General features: G+C 34.6%; 1 protein-coding gene across 1 annotated transcript; it reads right to left on the reverse strand.

Annotated features, from left to right (window-relative positions):
* Positions 1 to 11250: 11250 nt before the first annotated feature.
* CSN2 (casein beta) lies at positions 11251 to 17792 on the reverse strand. Its single transcript, XM_061191016.1, has 7 exons — positions 17700 to 17792; positions 15200 to 15262; positions 14435 to 14461; positions 14302 to 14328; positions 13241 to 13264; positions 13103 to 13144; positions 11251 to 11787 (listed from the first exon to the last, which is right to left on the reverse strand). The coding sequence occupies exons 1-7, from the start codon at positions 17790 to 17792 to the stop codon at positions 11251 to 11253; spliced, it is 813 nt and encodes a 270-aa protein (XP_061046999.1).
* Between the last annotated feature and the right edge of the window lie 2255 nt (positions 17793 to 20047).

The raw sequence follows: 20047 nt of genomic DNA on the forward strand, positions 1-20047 counted from the left end.
CATTAGAAAGCAGTGTGGGGAATAAAGCACAGATTTTGACATCCAGAAGTCCTAAATTCAAATCCTAATCTTTTCTGGTTACTTGAAATAATATAATGATGCTTGTTTTTAATAACTCTGAAGGCGATTAAATATAATAATCTGTTAAGCATACTGCTGGGAAAATAAGTAGTGGTCATTTTTTGATTTAGAAAAATTTTATTGCCAACTACCTGCATCACATGATTTTAACAATTTTTGTTCCTTCAGAAGAATCAAGTGAATTCTCAGGAGCTCCACAATTACGGTCTTTGGTAAGTTGGAAATTACTTGTCTAACCATTGATCCTCTTTTCATATGAGAACTCAGTACAAAGATATGACTGTATTCTGCAAAGTTGTTTTTTTTCCTGTAGTCTAGATGCATGCAGACACATTAGCACTTACAAAATAATTAAATTGTCTTGGACATTTGCAAATTTTTGTTTCATAATAATAATAAATTTAAATAACAATAAAAATTAGCTAATTTAATTAATATAATTTATTACATTGAAACTCCTATACAAGTATAGGAGTGTTGATGTTACTAATTTTCCATCAAGATGTGACTTTGAGACTCTGGTGAACCCAACAGTGGAATCTTATTCTTTATGATCACTGCAGTAGAAATCCTTAGCAAGTCACATAGTAAAACCAAGTGTTTGTCTGTCAAAGAAAACAGACTTAAATGTCTCCAGATTTGTTTTAATTACTTTAATCCAGTATATTGGAGTTTCTAATTGTGTGTATGTGTGTGTGTGCATGTGCGTGTGTGTGTGTGTGTGTGTGTTTTCCCTTTCCAGTGGTGGAAACTTCCCTTACAACAGATCAAAATAAGGAAAATGATAAAAGTCTGACATATGTGGAAGCTTTTTCTTTGAATTACCTTGCCATATTTTCTGTCACTGCAAAGGAAAATGCTACCTAGTAATAAATTGTCTGTAAAACTTAAAACTCAGGAGCAATGGGTATGTACATCAGTAACAGGAAAGCACAGATAACTTTGTGAGCTTCATCTTAAGATGAAGAAAAAACAACTATTAAAATGTATCATATCATAACAGTGCCTCTTCCCTTCAAAACATGTAACATAACTAACCACATATTTCTTTTTCTATTTACAGATGGGACTGAAAATTCCATGCTCTAAATTTCTTTCATCTATCATGTAAAACCATTCTATCCAAAGGCTTTGACTGCTATTTTAGAATAGGACAGTCCCAAATTGAAGGCACTCTCTTCTAGAGTTCTCTACTGTATATTAGATAGCATATCATCCTTAAGTGAAATTGTCCTAACAGTTTATTGTCTAAATTCCAGTTGTATCAGGCCAGTATGAAAGCCGCTGAGTCAGAGGGAATTAAAGTCTTTACTAAATTTCTGTATGGAAAATTTGTTTAAAAAGCCTTTGAATCACTTCTCCTGTAAGTGCCATCATTTCAAATAATTGTGTGCAGTGACTGAGATTTTTTCTTTCTTCTTTTCAATAAATTACATTTTAAGGCACCATTCCTATTTTTTGTCATTAATCCATTCATCAGAATTTACACAATCTTGTAAGTCTTTATGTATATAACATTTTGTTTCCACTACATTTTTATGACACTTTCAATCACATTTTAATGAAAAAAATTTAAGTGTTCACTTCTAGCTGATGCTGGTAGATTATAAACTGGGTCTAAGATCTTTCCTTTGAAGTCAGCTGTTTATAGAATATTTTCTATGAGAACACAGGTGTGGCTGCAGAGAAGAACAGCAGTGTGGCAGTTGTGGGTGCATTAGGAATTTGAACAACCTAGTTATGCTGTTTACGTATGCCATCAGAACTTGTTTGGGCCCAATTCATTTGATTATACTTGAGTTTATAACTAGGTAGATTAGATAACAATGATTTAAAGAGTTAGCACAGGACACACAGTAACAGAGTATTCATGGTGGGCTGTTTAGTGTCCTCCAAAACTCCAATGAGGAGTTATTTCTCAAAATGACAATAGTTGCTTACTCTGATATCTTCAAATACCCAGGTGAAATTTACTTTCCAGGGTTTATTCCAGGCTTCCCAACCAACCCAATCTGTCATGACTCTTTAAGAACCTTGTATCCCCCAGATCACAAAACACAGGTAACAAGGTCTCTTGTACCACAGCTTAGACAATCTAGATAGCTATCAGTGGTTCTGTTTCTTACTAATTAAGTATATACATAGACATAACATCCAAACGTGTATTTCTTGCCTTGAAAATTCTTTTAAAAAGCAATTTCACATTGGGTCTCCTGCCTTCTCTGTGTTAAGAAGTACAGGTGAAACAACTTGTTATTCAATCTAGAGAAGGTTTGTCAACATACTCAGACTACTGGACCTGCAGGAAATTAATGGAATGTACAGATTCCTATGTCTTCATAAAATGTATCTCCCAGCTTCTATCATCATGTCAGTTCCCAAGGAATCAACAAAACACAGCTTCATGTGTTGTGAATCCTGCAGGAATAAAGCCATCTATTTAATGAATGCACGATGAACTGTAGTGCAATAAAACAGTCACGTTTTCTGTAGTCTAAACTGTGACGCAAGACTAGAGTAGACTTGTCCTTAAAAACTGTCCTATGCAAAAGAAAGTTCTGTTTTTAAGACGAAAGCAAACTGTTACTGGTATTTTCTTCTTTTTCTTTAGTTTTTAAGCCAGAATGGAGAAAAATGCATTTACTAGCTATAAAATAAGTATCAGGAATTTATCTGATGTGTACCACATTAAAATACCACCTGTAATAGGTGTCATAACCTCATTAAATTTGAAATAATCTGTTGTTATTATCCAAGAAGCTATTTCAAAGGCCAAGTGAGGAAGTAGAATAATGATGTAATTCACTATCTTTTAGTCTTTGCATCTTTTAGTGATTAACAGTTGTAATTCTCACAGAGATGCAAAATTATTATTTTCTTATAGAAAGAGACACAACAATGGTTTCTATTGGTATTTTTTGACCTCCTTACTCCATATATCAGGGAGGTAATATGGGGATTAGACCAGTTGCTAAGTATATCCAGTCAAACTGTACACTCTGAACTGAAGGCTTATCATAAATGGTTTAGACTAACACTAGGCTTGAAAGGAGGCAAACTTGAGTGGCAACACAAATTATTGCTTGACTCAAAGAAATCTCAACACGAAACAAAGACTATCAGGACAGTCTCCATTCCAAGTAATGAGTGGTAAGACAGAGCATGGATCCCAGAGTCCGTAAGAAGATCAGATAGTACCCTTTATCCAGGTAAATGCCCAAAATTCATAGTCTGAAAGTAAGTACCAGGGTTGGAAATATGATGTTATAGTATGATCTTTCCTGTAGAATTTTGACGTTCTCTTCATTCCAGGGATATAGATCCATAAACTGATTCTTATTTGTAAATAGCAGGTGGGCATCACTCTCTCTAATAGTAGCTTGAGCCAGAGTTCTGTTCAGCAGACAAATTCTGTTCACCAGAATATTTTTGTATTTATATATCAAAAACCAATGTGATAAGACAGCCATTAATTTTGCTAAGGATATAATAATGAGCCTCACACAGAGATCACTTCTGGTTTGACCATTTCTCGTGGAATCATTACCCCATTCACTATATCTCTGAAATTTTAAATTATCACTTTGCTTCGGAGTTTACCAGTTATCACTTGGTTTGGTGACACTAGTCTCCTTCCATTTCCCCTGAGGTCGGAAATACAATTTCAATTACTTTGCACCTCCCACTCGAGTTTTCAGTCAACTGTCGTTAGGCAGAAAATATTTTTATAAAAGTTTATTCTTCATGGACAATTTAAAGGAGAGTCATTTATGCTTTGTCTATAGACACAGGGAAGTGATGGGCCATTTGAACTAAGCATATCTATTTACAGATGTTTAAATGTTTCCGTTTTGATTAGGGTTACCAAACTGCCTTCTAGAGCTTGACAAATAACACGAGTAAAAGAAATGGTTGTGAAAAAATGGTGCTGACAGTGAACTGAAGAATGTATGCATTCCTCTTCTGCTACTCCTTCCAATCCATTGTTGCCATGCAGGAGTACACAGGTCAAGTGTGACCGAATATTGGGAACTTCCAGTTCATATCAAGGTTGAATCCTGGTTATAGTGAAACAAAAGTGAGAAGTGGGAAATTAAGGTAACGATTAGCTACAGTAAACAAAGAAATCATGATTTCATCATGAAAAAGAGGCACAGTGAGACTTTCAGGAGCATTTGGGATCTGGAGGTTCTCTAAATTTCCATATCTTCCAATATATTTCACTTTCAGTAGTTGGGATCCTACTGTCCTAAATTTCACAAGACCTACTCAGTTTGAAAATTCAGGTCATTTTAATCACTATAGATTAAATGTTTGTGCTCCCCCAAATTCATACATTGAAGCCCTAATCCCCAATGTGATGGCATTTGGAGGCGGCATCTTTGGAGGCAATTAGGTCATGAAAGTGGAATGTCTATGAGTGGAATTAGTGCCTTTATAAGAAAAGATATAAGAGAGACGGTCTTTCGCTCTCTCGTGTGAGGATACAGCCATCTGCAAGCCAGGAAGGGAGCCTTCATCAGACAAGATCTGCTGGCACCTTGATTTTGGACTCCCAACCTTTGGAACTGTGAAAAATAAATGTTTGTTGTTTAAGCCATTCAGTCTGTGGTGTTTTGTTACGAAATCCTGAACTAAAACATTAATTTTATAATTCAAAAACTCCATCTTGGATTTTTTTTTCAAAAATATAAGCTTTATGGTCATAAGTGGTGAAAGATCCACTAACATAGAACCATGAGGTACAGAAACTTGTTTCTCTTCTGTCAGGAATCTTATGGTTCCAAGTGACATAAATAAATCTTATCTCAAAATAATGCAAAGAAGAAAGGAATTTATTAATTCATGCAAATAAAAATTGCAAGAGTAGAGTACAGTGGGATTTAAGAACTTGAAGGTAGTCATTAACACTTTTGTTCAAACTTCGCCATCATTCTTCCATGGACTGACTTACTTTGTAGATGTGGATAGCTCACATCCCAGGGGCATATGATCAGTCAGGTCTTATAATCCTAGAGGAAGTGATTATACTGCAGTTTCCCTGAGTGTCCATGCATCAATAGAGGAATGTTAATTTCCTCTGTTAGGTTCAAGAACTTCCCCCATTGGAGATGAGGGATTGTGGTATCATGATACTCTTGGCTTGGAACATATAGTCACTTCTTCATCCAAAAGCAATTAAAATATTCTAGCTACATTTTAAGATATACCAAATTGCAATTGTAGAAGTTCAAAATTATATTTTGTACGTTATTTGAGTTTTCATTATTTTTTAAAAATTTCTTCCATGGGGAATAAATTTCAATGTCTTCCCATTTGCAAGCTTTGCTCTTAATAATTTTAGTAAGGCAGAACTTTTTTGGTTCTCTACTTGTTAAATAATTTGATCAAAGATTTTCAACTGATTTTTGAACAAAATGTAACCAAATTTTGTACATTTCATGGTATTTGTTTCCTAGGATTGCTATAACTCAAAAACATAAACTGGGTAGCGTAGCTTAAAACAACAGAAATTTATTTTCTCAAAGTCTGGAGGCTAGAAGACTGAAATCAATGTATTGGTTAGGGCCATCTTCCCTCTGAAGGCTCTAGAGATCCTTCCTTGCCTCTTCAGAGCTTCTGGTGGTTGCCAAGAATTCTTGGCATCCGTAATTTGTGGTTGTATCTTATAATTACATCACTTCATTTTCTGCTTCTGCCTTCACATGGCTATCTTTCCTCTGTGTATGTCTGTGTATGTCTCTGTCCAAATTTCCCTTTTCTTATAAGAACCACAGTCATTGGATTTAGGTCCCACTCTAATCCAGTATGACCTTATCTTAACTTGATTACACCTACAAACACCCTATTTCCAAATAAGGTCACATTCACAGGTACCAGGGCTTAGGACTTGAACATAACTTTTGAAGGGAAAAAGTTCCACGCACTATAGTCACTGATACAGAAAATTCAATATTTTTGTAGTATAGTTAGATCAGTTTTCATATTGGTTCTCTCAAAGACTCAGGCATTTCTTCAATGTAACTGGTAATTATTAAAGAGAAAATACATTCTGTCATGTTAAAGTATTTCTTTAAATTCAATATCAACTTTGTTACAATATTTTATGTTTATTCATTTTGTGTTTATATAATAAATATTTATAAATGTCTACAACTTCAGCTTCTATTTAGATTGATTGTTTACTGAAATTTGTTTGGAAGCAATTATAAATTATGTATATGCCTGTACCCTATGTAAATGGAGGTAAGGAAAGATGAAAGCAATGCAAGAACAACTTCACTACAAGTTGAAGGATAATCAGCACACAAGGTGTGTGCTTTATCAGCACACAAGATTTTTCCAGAAAGGCTGTGCATACCATGGGTTAATCTCAGCTGGTCTGGGTTCACTGTATGCTTGTCTCCAGAGTTACTGACCCTTGGCCAACACTATGATGCTTAATAACTGAAAGTAAATGATATTCTGTAACCATATGTCTGTGAGTTGCTTCCAGCAGGATATATCAGCCTGTCAACATTGTTTAGTAATAGTTGAATATGGTTTGCACCAGATTTCAGTGGAATCTAGAAGTGGAGGAGCAAATTGGGGTTTGGCTTTCAATGGTTAAGACTAGTCATGTAGCTAGAATATGCCTGCATGACTAGCTTATTGTAAGAGATCCTCACAACAAATATTTTTGACCTTCCTGGTATTGAGGTGCTTTGCACACCCTCGATTATGGTTTAACAATGTGAATATGAAACATATCTTTTGCTACCAAGCAGTGGAAGGATAAATAAAATTTGCTCCTTAGATTTCAGTGCATACCCTTCTCCTGCTGTACTCTATCGTCCGCCTGTAATAAAGCTGTTCTGTTAATATAAACTGTTTGGGTCCTCTGAATTGTTTTAGCTATCAAAAACGGAAGGTGATTATTGTGTAATGACCACCGCTGAATAATATACAGAGAATAAAAGAAGGGAGAATTAATCTGCAAGTTCTCTCTTACCTCCTGCTTCTCATTTTAAAAATTTCAGCCCAGTGGGGGCTTAAACTATGCATTTCACAGTAGCATTAGCCAACTATTCCACAGCTCCTGAGGAAACCGGGTTTTATGCCCTAGTATGTAATTACATTCAAGTCCAAAAGCAAAGAAGTGATTCTGCATTGGTGAGGCCCCAACCATAGGGAAAAGGAAGAAGGTAGGCAATGCACTGAGTGCTCACATCTAAATGAATTACCACAGAGTACTCATCTTCTAGGCTAAGGGAAAGAACATCACTAATACCTGAGAGCACTTTCTCACATTCCCTATCAAGTTCTACCTTCCCTCAGATAACCAATAGTCTAGTTTATCTCATCAGATATTAATTGCTCATAGATTCTAATAGATTCTATTTATGCGGTTGTACATTCCACTCTATTTTGTGTCCAGTTACTGTCATTCAATGTTATTTATATAAAATTCATCCACTTTGTTTTGTGTGACAGTAACTCATTCATGTTAATTACAGTATAATATCCCTTTGCATTGTATACCACAATTTATTTATACAAAATACTGTTAATTCACACTTATGTTGATTTTAGTTTGGGATATTAATAATAACATTGGTAAAAATATTGGTTAAATGTTTTAGAGCATATATGTGTGTATATATATATATGTATAAATGTCTTTAGAGCAAACATATATAAATGTATATTTTATATATATATATATTGCTTTTGGTTATATACGTAAGAGTGAAACTGCTAGTCATAAGATAAGCAGATGTTTATCTTCGACAAAGACTAATGCAGGTTTCCAAGTTGCTTGTACCAGTTAACATTTATTTTAGCTTTGCTTTTCATTCCTTTTGTTTGCTTTTTTTTTTGCAAACACTTGGTATTACCAATTCTTTTCATTTCAGTCATTCTGGTGGTCGTGTCATGATATTATTCAGTATCTTTACTTTGCATTTTTCCCGAGGACTAATGATGTTGAGCACTTTTTCATATATTTATTGGCCATTAGGATAACCTCTTTTCGTGAAGTGCCTATTCAGGTCTATTGCCTACATACTATTACATCACTTGCCTTTGTTATTGAAATATGCCCAATTAAATTTTGAGCAGGTTGGGGACTGGATTCACACAAAAATTTATGCTTGGCCATATCACGTTTGGGATATTAATTAGGTACTCAGATGTGGAGGCAAAGAATGCAGTTGAGTACGTGAGTTTGGGGTTCAGAAAAGAAGTAAGTTTGGAGACATATGTGTGGAAGCTCTGAGCTCATGAATGGACTTAAAGCCTTGGAACTGAACAACATCAACCAAAGTAAGGTTAACCTCTAGGGTACTCCAACCCTTAAAGTTTTGAAAAAGGAGAAAATGCCAAAAGGGAGACTGCAAACAAGTGGCTAGTGAGTTAAGAGAGAAACCAAGGGCTTAACAGGTTTAGGATTTCAAACAAAAAGAAGTGTGATATTTCAAAAAAGGAATGATCAACTCTATGAAATAGCACTGAGAGGTTGGGTAAAATGAACACAGATTCGTAAGATAAAAGTTATTGGTAATCTTCAAGAAAGTGGTTTCCATAGGAATAAAATCTTGATTGGAGCAAGCTAATGAGAGAATAACAAGTGAAAAAATGGACACAGCAGTTTGGATACTTCTTTTATGACAGTTGTCATAGAGTAACCTAAAGAACTGCCAAGGATGGAATGTTTCTTTAAAGATAGGAGATATTATGCCTAAGTACAGCTTGGACTTGATCCTGTGGTGAGGGAAACACTGAGGATGCAGGAAAGATGAAATTAGACAAGTCACTGTGTAAACTCAAGGGGATGGAATTGTGTATAAAAATGTAGGATTTGGTAGACAGATAATTCATCACGATGAAACAATTACCCCACAGACAGAGACAATGGATATCGGAGCTTCACGTAAGTCTGCTCTCTGTGCATTAATGGCTAAAATCACATAGCTCGGCTCATTCTGACTGTGACACTGGCTCCTGCTGCTCTGGTGTAAGTGAAGTCAGGAACATGGGGCAACCAGGAACACCTATCATGTAGCGTGCAGTGCACTATTCATATTAAAACTTCAGTAAAACCCCTTAAATTGACTATTTTATAGATGTAGAAATGGAACCTCTTAGAGGCTAACTTATGCAGCACCACTTAGCTACCACGTTATAGAGCTGTGATTCCGATATCACATTTGAAAAAATATCACATGTTTTCCTATTTATTAGGTCATAAATAAATTAGGTCATAAATTCCTAATTTATGACCATAAAATTTAACATCTAATGCTGATACTTCTGAGAGTGAAAGGCACAAGTGTAATAGTTCAACTGAGATAATAGGTATAAACCAGGACTTTCTAGAGTATAGGCAGCATATGATCACCCTATCTTTTCCTCCACCTTTTAATAGCCTCTGGTATTCAATTCAAAGCATTCTATTCAATTTCAATTTTTCCACGGCTATTTTTAATGCCAATAATAACTTTAAGTTAAAAATAAAGAGGCCAATTACATCTGAAAAATTATAATAAAGACAGGGAAGCTTAAATATGCCTAAGGATTAATTTATTGAAATGACTGGTTAGGAAAGAGATTCTTAAAGAAATAATAATAAACACAATTCCAGAAATTATTTTTATACATATTTTTGATATGTTTATGGTATTTCCCACTTACAGTTGAAATTTTGTTGAATTAAACTTTTGAAAATATAGAGTTTGTGAGTCAAATTCAAATTAAGATGAATGCCATATAAAGCATAAAATAAATAAAGGAATAAAGTTTCATTTTTTCCATGTCGACTCATTTAAAAATTATTTTGGTAGCATGATGCAAGGATTGAAAAGTTGCCACATTTCCAGTCACAGTCAATTCTGTGGAATAGAGAACAAATATAGAATTGGTTATATGGTATAACTCTTCATCTCTCCCCATTTTTAATTTTGGTGGGACTAATTCATAAGAGAAATTTTATTACAAATGCACCATGTTGTGCCCTATCTTGGAGGCATATAAAAGTTCCTCTAGGACCAAATATCAGCTCATTTGGAATTGTTTTATGTCTACTGGGTCAAGACCACAAAAGGATTTGCATCTTTAGAATCTCAAAACTATATTCTATTCCCTTTTTAAGCCTTATGTCTGGACTAAGAAACTGTATTTTTACTCATGAATTAAAAGACAATATATAAATTTTAACTGATAACTAATTGAAGTTCATAAAGCCTAAGTTGGAAATGTGAATGTAGTTGATCTTTAAAATAAGCTCTAACATGTTTACATAAAAGTAGAAGAAATTATTTTCAGTTTTTCCTAAAAATGATGATAATCAAGCATAAGGATATAGGCAATTGAAAGAAAAACAATCAAATCTGTCAACAGCACATACATACAATTTTGAATTATTTGAAATATAAAAGATACAAAATTTCAGGTGCATAAATAATAGTCATTGAGAATAAATTGATAATTAATAATTAAGTTGGTATATTGATGGAAGTTGCCACTATTTGGGGCTTATCCAGGAAAATGAAATGTAAAAAGATATTAACTATAAAAATGATCAATCTATCTCCAAACTCCTAAAGCTTACCAAAAGTGAGGAGGGGGCACTAATTTTGAAATCCTCTTAGACCATAAATATTAAAAAATAAATGAATAAATATACAATTCACCTTTTGGCAAGAACACTTTCCCTAAGAATTTCATGAGTATTGAAATAAACACCTCAGTATTTTGCCCTCATATGCTCATACATCAAAAACAAGATGTGAAATGAGGCATGTGGGGAAATAATTGTGCATAAGGAAAACTTCAAAACTGTAGAAAATAACAAACTTTCTTAGGTTTGTTATTCACAACCAAATGAGATTATCAAATTTAATTCTGGCTTTAGTACACCTTAATCCTCTTTATCTAAATTATCAACAGGCCAATTAAATCATAGTCCCTGAAATTATTTCTTCCCAATATTCAGTTTCTTCTACATAGAAAGAACAATTATATCAGAATCTCCATGGGTAAGCCTAGACATTGAGATTTGGGGGGGGGGAAGTTCTTCAGGTTATTCTATTTGTAGCTAGTGTTGAGAACCACTGATCTAAACTATATGCATTTTGGAACCATTCATTATTCATTTTTTCTTTTATTCTAGAGCTTTCAATTACTCTAACATCATAAGTGAAACAGCACAATTAGTAAATTTGGACTTACAATAACAGGGTAGAGCCCCCGGATAGGACCAAGTACAGGCTCCTGGTACAGCAAAAGGGCCTGGATGGGCATATGTCTCTGGATGTGGGGCACCACTTGCTGGGGAATAGGCAGGACTTTGGGCTGAGAAAGGGACGGCAGGGGCTGAGGAGGAAACATGGAGGTAGGAGGAAGAGGCTGGGGAGGCTGGTGCATCAAGGACTGGAGCAGAGACAGAGGAAGGTGCAGATTTTCAAGATCAGTGAGAGTCAGGCTCTGGCTTTCAATAAAGGGCTCTACTGGAGATATAAGGAAGGGCATTTCTTTATGCTTAGGAAGGATAGTCTCCTTAGCTTTGGGGACTTCCATTATTTCAGGCTGAGGGAAAGGCACCACCACAGGGGGCTGAGCAAGAGGCAGGATGTTTTGTGTGAGGATAGGGGAAGGGATTGGCCCAGTGTAGGAATAGACTAGAGACTGTGGCTGGGAAAAGTGGTGGATTTTATCCTGGCGTTCATCCTGGAAAGAAGGAAAAATAATCTTTGCGTCCGTAATTCAGTTATAATTGTCGTTCATGATGAATTAGCCTCCTCTTTTTTGAACAATAATTCAGTGAAAAGAGAGAAAGAAAATCTTTCACTTACTTTGGTTAAGAAATTATTTGGGGTCCTGTGAAGATTAATGAGTAAAATGCTCACTAAGGGATTTCTCATTAACCCACTTCCTTCATAGATGAATCCACAGAGCCAAAAGAAATCCATGTTTGGAGATATCAAGACTTGTTTCACCTTTTCCTGAGTTGCCTGCAGAGCTGTAGCTATATACTTTGGTCTTCAGAGGGTACAGACTTTTCAACAATGTGTTGATAATAGTCAAAATTGTTTTCATATAATGAATGAAGATCTATTTTAAAAAGACTTAAAGGGATAACTCCAAGGTTTTGTTTGTTTGTTTGTTTTAATGAAAAGTAAGTCTTAATTTGTTTTTTTTAATTCAAGGAGTTACTTAACAACAGCAAACTTCTAGCACTACTTCCCTTGGTAGAAGGTGGTAATCTTGAGTCTTTAAAGAGGCATCAATTTGTAAATTCATTTCGATTTAGCAAATATTTGGTGTAAGTTCCAGACAATGTAACTTCATTGGTAAAACAGGAAAGCTTAAATATCGCAATTAGATAAATATGTTACCACAAAAGTAATTTAATTACAGAATTTTATGTTGTTCCCAATCCTTATTTTTAAGCACGCTGTGCTATTTAATAACTATGTGATATTGTCACACAACTGTGTACTCAATTGTTCTGTACGTCACTTCTCTCATCTGCGTAATGGAAATACTTTTAGGAACTCCACGCATTCATAAATGGGAACATAAAAGCTACAGAATGTTAATGTAAAATCATTGAATATTCACTGTGTGCCAGCTCATCCATCCTGGGGGTTTATGAATATTCTCAATTTACAGGTGAAGAAATTGAGGTACAGATAAACTTGGAGCCAAGGTTACACAGCTGATAAATGATCAAATTAGGATTTTTGCCACACTGCTTCCCTCCTCTCTTTCCTCACCATATCCAACCATCCACCATATCCATATCCGTAACTATCCATCCAATAGTTATTCTTAGGTATTTATACTAAATTCTGGAAGCTGATTATGTGTTTAAAAATGTGTTTAAGTCTTTCAAAATATCTTCACCTTCTCAAAGTTTAATTTCTTACACTGATGTTTATATTATTACCATTCTTTAGACTGAACATAATTATTATAAGTACGTTTGCATGTATTATGTTTCATTATAATTTTCAAAATATACTAATCATGAAAAAATTACCTCTGTTTGCTGCTGTTCCTCATGTTTAAACTTCTCAATTTTCTGCTAAAAAACAATTACACGTAAAGAAATGTTACTATTTGTAAAAATCAAACAGGAAATTTTGAAAATATGTACATTTAAAGATAACGGTTTTACCTTGTTGATGTGCGTAACAGATTCCTTCGGGGAAAAAAATAATAAAATCAGGTTTAGTTTTAATGAACAATTCTTAGTTGTCAACATACATCAGAAAATGAAGACATTTAATAGGCTAATGCAGACATATTGTTTGATAATATCATTATTTTAATTGCTGAAACTTTATGTTACACTCTTCTGAATAAATCTGTTGTATAAAAGAACAAATGACGCAGTCAAGAAAGAAAAGAAAATTAGTGAGCATAATACCAAAAGAGGCATTTAACAGAAGCTAATTTCTCTCTATCCCCCTGTTCCCTACTTATGACAACAAATGATCTCTAATACCCTCATCCAGTTCTAGAAGAATAGTCATTGAAAATATATGATAATAACCATTGATGCATTTGTTAATCATTCTTAGTTCCCTTGTTATGTTTAGGCTTCAAATGAATTGTAAGAAATACATACCCTCCCCTAAGGATCTTATAACCTTTGCAAAGAGACAAAGTATATTGATGTACCATTTAACTAACAGGTGATAACAGACCCAAAAAGAGTGGTGCAAGCATTAATATCTACATGACTCCCCCAGGCAGATTTAGGACTACACTAATTCTCACTGCCTCTTATTTACTAGATTGCTATTATAATAACAAAATATGTCCATTTGCATGTCTGCCCACTCTTTACTAAGGGCATCCCTCTTTCCAGTTTGTACCACAGCTCCTAGTCAAAGTCTGATACAGAAAGTGCTCAATAAATGTCAAAACAGGGAAAGAGGTTAACATAGAGAGAGTTCAAGATAGAAAAGAGGACTGTATAGTTCATCAAAAAAAAAAAAAAAAAAGCAGGGCGCAGTGACACAATTCAAGTAGCAGGCAAACTTAGAAACTGCTAGAATACTAAATCTTCTAGACATTTATTCTGTCTTTAAACATATACAGTGGAAATTTACATTAGTTACCTGTCAGAACATAGCTACATTGGCTTAACTGCCCTAATGTAACACAAAAAGAAAGTACAGTATTTTTTTGTTCTAAATTTGGGAAATTGCCTCCGAATGAACGTTGTCTTACCTCGCTGCTTGAAAGGCTTTCCACAGTCTGTAAAAGAAAAAAGAAATCAACAATCAGCTGAGTCTTCTACTAGATCATCAGGAAGTGTTATTACTTTATGGTTGGAAATTTTCTCTGAATAAAAATATCTTACCTCACCGGATACTTTGAGTTCTTCTTTCTATAGAGAAAAAAAGACACCATTTTAGTTCCCATAGCTAACCCATTATTAAACATTTTTCCTACCTAATTTTTACCTTCCTTATGGAGAGCTATTTCACAAATTTGAGAAATAAAAAATGTTATATGTCTTTTGAGAGACTTGTAATTGCTTTTACAGCTTTCATATTTAGTACCTGTTTATTGGTATATTTTAATTTTACCTTAATGAAGAGTCTTTTTTATGGGTAACAAAAAAGGAGTTATTTTAATTTGTATTGAACACTTTTTATTATGATTATGAATATGTTTATGATTATTCATCTTCTGGAGTAGCATCCTCTGTTGAATATGTACAGGTAGGAATCAGCCCAGTTCCCTAGAGTAAGAGATATGTATATTTCATCACTGGAATAAGATATATTTATCAAGATTGCACATGCATGCAATTGTATTTGTGCAATATTACTCATTTTTTTGTTCTTATGTGTGTTTCTTCTTGTTTGTCTGCTGCTTATTGGTCTGTTTGCTTTTCCTTTAGGGACTGGTGGCACAATACTGTAGAAGCATTTGACCCAGATTTGTGGTCCAATAGGATTCTGTTGAGATAGTGGGTGAATGTAAATGATTTTCTTAGAAGTCAAAAAAAAATCTGAGATCCTGCATTATTTATACATTTAAAATGTTGGTAACACTACATTCTGCAAATAGGCAGATAGTACTATCTCTTAGTTATTTCAACATATTTTTCTGTACTTACCTCTCCTGCAAGGGCAAGAGCCACCAAGCAGGCAAGGATGAGGACCTTCATGACTATCAAGTCCTGTGAATGGGGAAATGAGGAAACGGTATATTACTTGTCAATCTAATATATTTTCTTATTTAGGTAGGATTACTTTCCTTTAAAAGAAACCAAAGATAATGTAAAATAAAAATATCTGGGGACTTCCCTGGTGGTCCCATGGTTAAGACTCCATGCTTCCACTGCAGGGGAGGTGGTTCAATCCCTGGTTGGTGAATTAGGATGCCGCATGCCACATGGCGCGGCCAAAAAAAGAAAAGAAAAAAAAGAAGAAGAAAATGACTGTATTTTAGAAAAAATACTAATAGAAGTTTTATCATATGACCAAGGTCAAAATCTACTATGGCTCCTTAATCTTACATACCAAGTTTATATTTCATTGCCAGCCATTCAGATATTTTCAGCTAACAGCCCTATCCTACTTTACTCGTTTTCATCTCATTCACACTACTTATGAGGGCTTTTTTGAAAGACAGGAAAAAAAGTTACAAATATTTACAGAAAGATTAATTAGTTGATTCATTTATTCAAAAATATTTATTTAGGGGCTTCCCTGGTGGTGCAGTGGTTAAGAATTCGTCTGCCAATGCAGGGGAGACGGGTTCAAGCCCTGGTCCAGGAAGATCCCACATGCCACGGAGCAACTAAGCCCGTGCACCACAACTACTGAGCCTGCGCTCTAGAGCTGCGAGCCACAACTACTGAGCCCACGTGCCACAACTACTGAAGCCCGTGCTCCTAGGGCCTATGCTCCACAACAAGAGAGGCCACCACAACGAGAAGCCTGCACACTGCAACGAAGAGTAGCCCCCGCTCACTGCAACTAGAGAAAGCCTGCTCACAGCAACGAAGACCCAATGCAGCCAAAAATAAATAAAAATAAAATTAAAATATATATATATATTTATTTAGCACCTTTTATTGTCAGACATTGCTTAGGTGCTGGGATTTTAGCAGTGAACAAAATATTAAGGTCTCAGTCTTGTTGGAGCCTCAGTTCTATTGAGAGTCAACTGATCAAAGAAAATGTATACAAAGAAGATCATATTTTATTTTTATCTTTTCTCTACTAAACTAAATGATTTCCATGGGTATTTGGCTTATTCATATCTCTTTATTTCCAATAAGACCACCATTTTCATTTTAGCATTTCTTTTATTTGCTCCACTTATCCAGGCATTTTCTTGGACTGATTGGATTGTCTCTTCTCCATGTATATCCACCTCTCAGTCTTCATCCTCACATGCCTAATGCCATCTCTTCTCCTTTGTCGCACATAAATTTAGAGATCATACACTCCGTTTATTTTCTCTCCGTGAAAATGTGTACTTATCCCTTGATGATTTACCAAGGTGTCAGGTTCTTTTGTCCAGTCCCCACTCTAAGCTACTTCTCCTTGGAGCATAACATAAAATATGTTATCATTTTTGACCAAAATGTACTAAATGGTTGGTCTTGTTGCATTTCTATAAGTTCTTGTAAAAAATAATGTTTGTGTCACCAATATCCCTTGACACACAATCTTCAATCCCAGATTTTCAAACTAAATTAAGAAATTTTTTTCTAGATTTTTCTCATGGGTGATAATTCTATATTAATTTTACTTTACCTAACACTTCTATAAATTTCTAAATAATTTTTTATTGTCATGACTCAAAAAAAGAGTATGGTACTATATTAGAATTCATTACAAGTAGGGAGAATATTATTACATTTTCTTTATTTTATAATTAGCATTTTATATACAGATTTTCAAGCAAGAATTTTATTATTGACTAATATACTTTGAGCTATTCTTTCTTTCAGATCATATTTTTCCTTAATTTTTGTTTCCTGGTCATCTCTATCAGATCTAGAATTTTTGTACAAAGTAAAACACTTTGTTTCTCTTTAACTTAATTCTGTGTTTCATGTATCTATTTTAATATTTTTTAAATAGTATAAACTAAATGATAAACTGGGAATTTGGATGTTCTAAACAATTTTGATAAATACACTCTTCTTCTAAAAATATTGTACATTTCTCAGTATGCTACTTCTATAAACTATTTGTAGGCTAATGCTTTCTCAATAATAATTATTCAAATCCCCATACTATAAATTGAATGTGTTTGCCTTTATGGTTGTGGTATGTTTAATCAAACTGAAAAATATTTACTTCAAGAAATAGATCTTTTAATATAGCCTGTTAACTAGTCGTGTACTAAAGAAAATAGCAATCACTGTTACTACATTTTGTTAGACTCAGAAAACATATGCTGTCATTATAATTTTTATCAAATCTTTATAGGTACTTCTATTTTTTTTCAACCTAAATGCTAAAAATATTGTTAGCACTATCTTAAATATTCTAACGTTTAAAGATATATTTTAAGCAATTATATTCTTTCTATATCTCAACTTAGTTTGAAATAAAGATGAGGAGAGGATACATTGAATTTATATCTGAAATTCTTACCTTTTTTCTGAAGTAGAGGAAAAGAAGTGAAGGAGGAGCTGAGTGGATAATGGTCTGCTTTTGTGGCTCTTTATATACAGTATTTAATGACATGCTAATTTTGTGGTTGAAATAAAATCAATAGTGAGTTTGAATTCCAAGAAGTCTGCATGATTAGAAAATGAATTCTTCCTATTATCTCTCCCCAGAAATTCTGGGGAGCATTTTAACAAGGGAATAATTCACAATCTGATAAAGGAAATGACACTGTCCAGTAACTACAGACATTGGCTGGGGGACAGTGATGTTCTGGCCCAGTCCCCAAGTTATTGTAACCACAATAAAGTCTCTTTAGTACTTGGTGGGTCTTCAAGATCTTAATTGTGGGGAAATTCTAATAGACACCAGAGAGACACAAGCCACACAAAGGACACAATTTCGTGCTAACCTGAATAGCTGTTAGTGTTTTATGCTGTAATGGAGAAAATGACAAGCTAACAAGTCCATGACGGTAGCTTAGACCCGAAGAGGGAAGAGAGTTATAGGCTAAAAGGAAAGGACGAATAGGGTCTTGAATATGAGAAAGTCACTACAATTAAATCAAATAGCGAATCTGGGTCATGAATTGCAAGGAGTAGGGAGCAGATGGAGATGAGAAGAGAGAAAGAGAAAGGGGTCAGATAATGATGGGCAAAGCATGCAATGATCCTAAGGAACGTGAATTTTATTCTCTAGATAGTGGGGATATGTTGAAGGGTTTTAAGACAGAAAGTAACATTTAGAGAATACTTCTACAAAATGAATGATAGTGGTACAAATTTATTAAAACGGGGCAGCTCAGGTTTGGCCTCATATCTTTTACAGTGAGTCAATGTTTATCAGCTAGTATACATGGAAGGACAAATGAGGGAAGGAAGAAAGAAAATGAAAACCCAGACAGGAGGAGGGTCTTACTCAAAGTACTACAATAGAGTCTGAGCCAGACCTCAAAAGTACTTTTTAGGTGCCCATTTACAAAAGCAGTCTTAAAGTTTCTTTGCCTCTTTAGCAATTGATGTTCATAAATGTAGTTGTATTTGACACTACTCATTTTTAGAAGGTTTGTTTCTTCTATTCGTTGCCTGTAATAGATATATTCAGGGCTTCAAGACAGATAGATGCCCTTCTAAAGTAAGCACTTTAGCATAATTAATAATTTTTCTTCACAATATACTTTGCATTCATATCATGCTAGATGTGTGTGGGAGAGGAACACATCTGACTGTCATACAAGTTTTGTATTGCTTAGAAAACCCAAGTCAATGTCTGCTATGTATTAGAATTATTCAGCTAATCTTCATTCTAAGACTGTTCATAGGGAGCCAGGAGGAAGCCATGAAAAGAAATGATGAAATGACTCCAGTGTCATAGGTATAACTAGAAAAGGCCTTGGCTGCTCCATGTGCCTTTATGTGTTAGCTCTTGGTTGCCAAGGCCACAGCCAAAAAAGTGTGATTTCTGAGAAAAGGAATACAAAAGCAAGCATGCCCTACCCATTCAACACTTCCTTTTTATTTTCTCAGACAGATATTTTACATATTGTGCAATAAACACAGCATTGCCTTATGACTGTCTCTCACCAAGTTTGAATTATATTAATTGATATAGTTATGGACTCAATTGGGCCAGAAAAGTAGGTAAAACCTTGATCAAGGAAATCACTAACAATACACTAGAGAAAGGAGCTTGTCCAAGGGAAAATTAAAAAGCCTGAGATTTAAGATAACATCAGGTGTCACTGGCCAGGTAAGCTTCAGAACACAAGGACCAATAAGAAGCAAAGCGCCATGTGGGCAACTCAAGCTTTTGCAATGTATAACTTAAGAGTTGCCATTTTTATAAGGCAAAATGAGAATTTCATACAGGGAAATTTTATAAGATAATCCTGGGTGAGGAGCAAGATATAATCTAAGCAAGATGTTCTAGTACTATTTGTTATAAGCAGAATTTGTTCAGCCAAAGCTTTTTCCCATATTGAATGATGGATCTGAAATATGCAGTCATGCATTTTGGATATATTTTAGCTGAAACCATGTAAGTAATACCCTCAAGAAAGAGAGCAATAGAAAAGTTGGATAAAGAGTACAATAAAGGGACCAAAAAATGTTCAGAAAATAAGAACTAGAAGAGATATCGGGAATTCCCTAGTGGTCCAGTGGTTAGGACTCTGTGCTCCCATTGTGGCAGGCATGGGTTCGATCCCTGGTCAGGAAACTAAGATCCTGCAAGCTGTGCGGCATGGCCAAAAAAAAGTTAAGAGATATCATCCATATGATGTCTTAAATATATTTTAGAGAAGAGGAAACTGAGGACCTGGGAATTTGTATTAT

This window comes from Eubalaena glacialis, chromosome 5 (assembly GCF_028564815.1).
Source record: "Eubalaena glacialis isolate mEubGla1 chromosome 5, mEubGla1.1.hap2.+ XY, whole genome shotgun sequence".
Classification (NCBI taxonomy): domain Eukaryota; kingdom Metazoa; phylum Chordata; class Mammalia; order Artiodactyla; family Balaenidae; genus Eubalaena; species Eubalaena glacialis.

What these genes read in the sequence shown, in the direction of transcription:
- CSN2 (XM_061191016.1), bottom strand. Translation starts at nt 17,792, where the DNA reads ATGTCATTAAATACTGTATATAAAGAGCCACAAAAGCAGACCATTATC. An exon ending in AAAGCCTTTCAAGCAGCGAG is followed by an intron (nt 13,265 to 14,301) that starts GTAAGACAACGT and finishes TTTTCCCCGAAG; the next exon opens with GAATCTGTTACGCACATCAA. An exon ending in AGGAACAGCAGCAAACAGAG is followed by an intron (nt 11,788 to 13,102) that starts GTAATTTTTTCA and finishes CCTTCTTTCCAG; the next exon opens with GATGAACGCCAGGATAAAAT.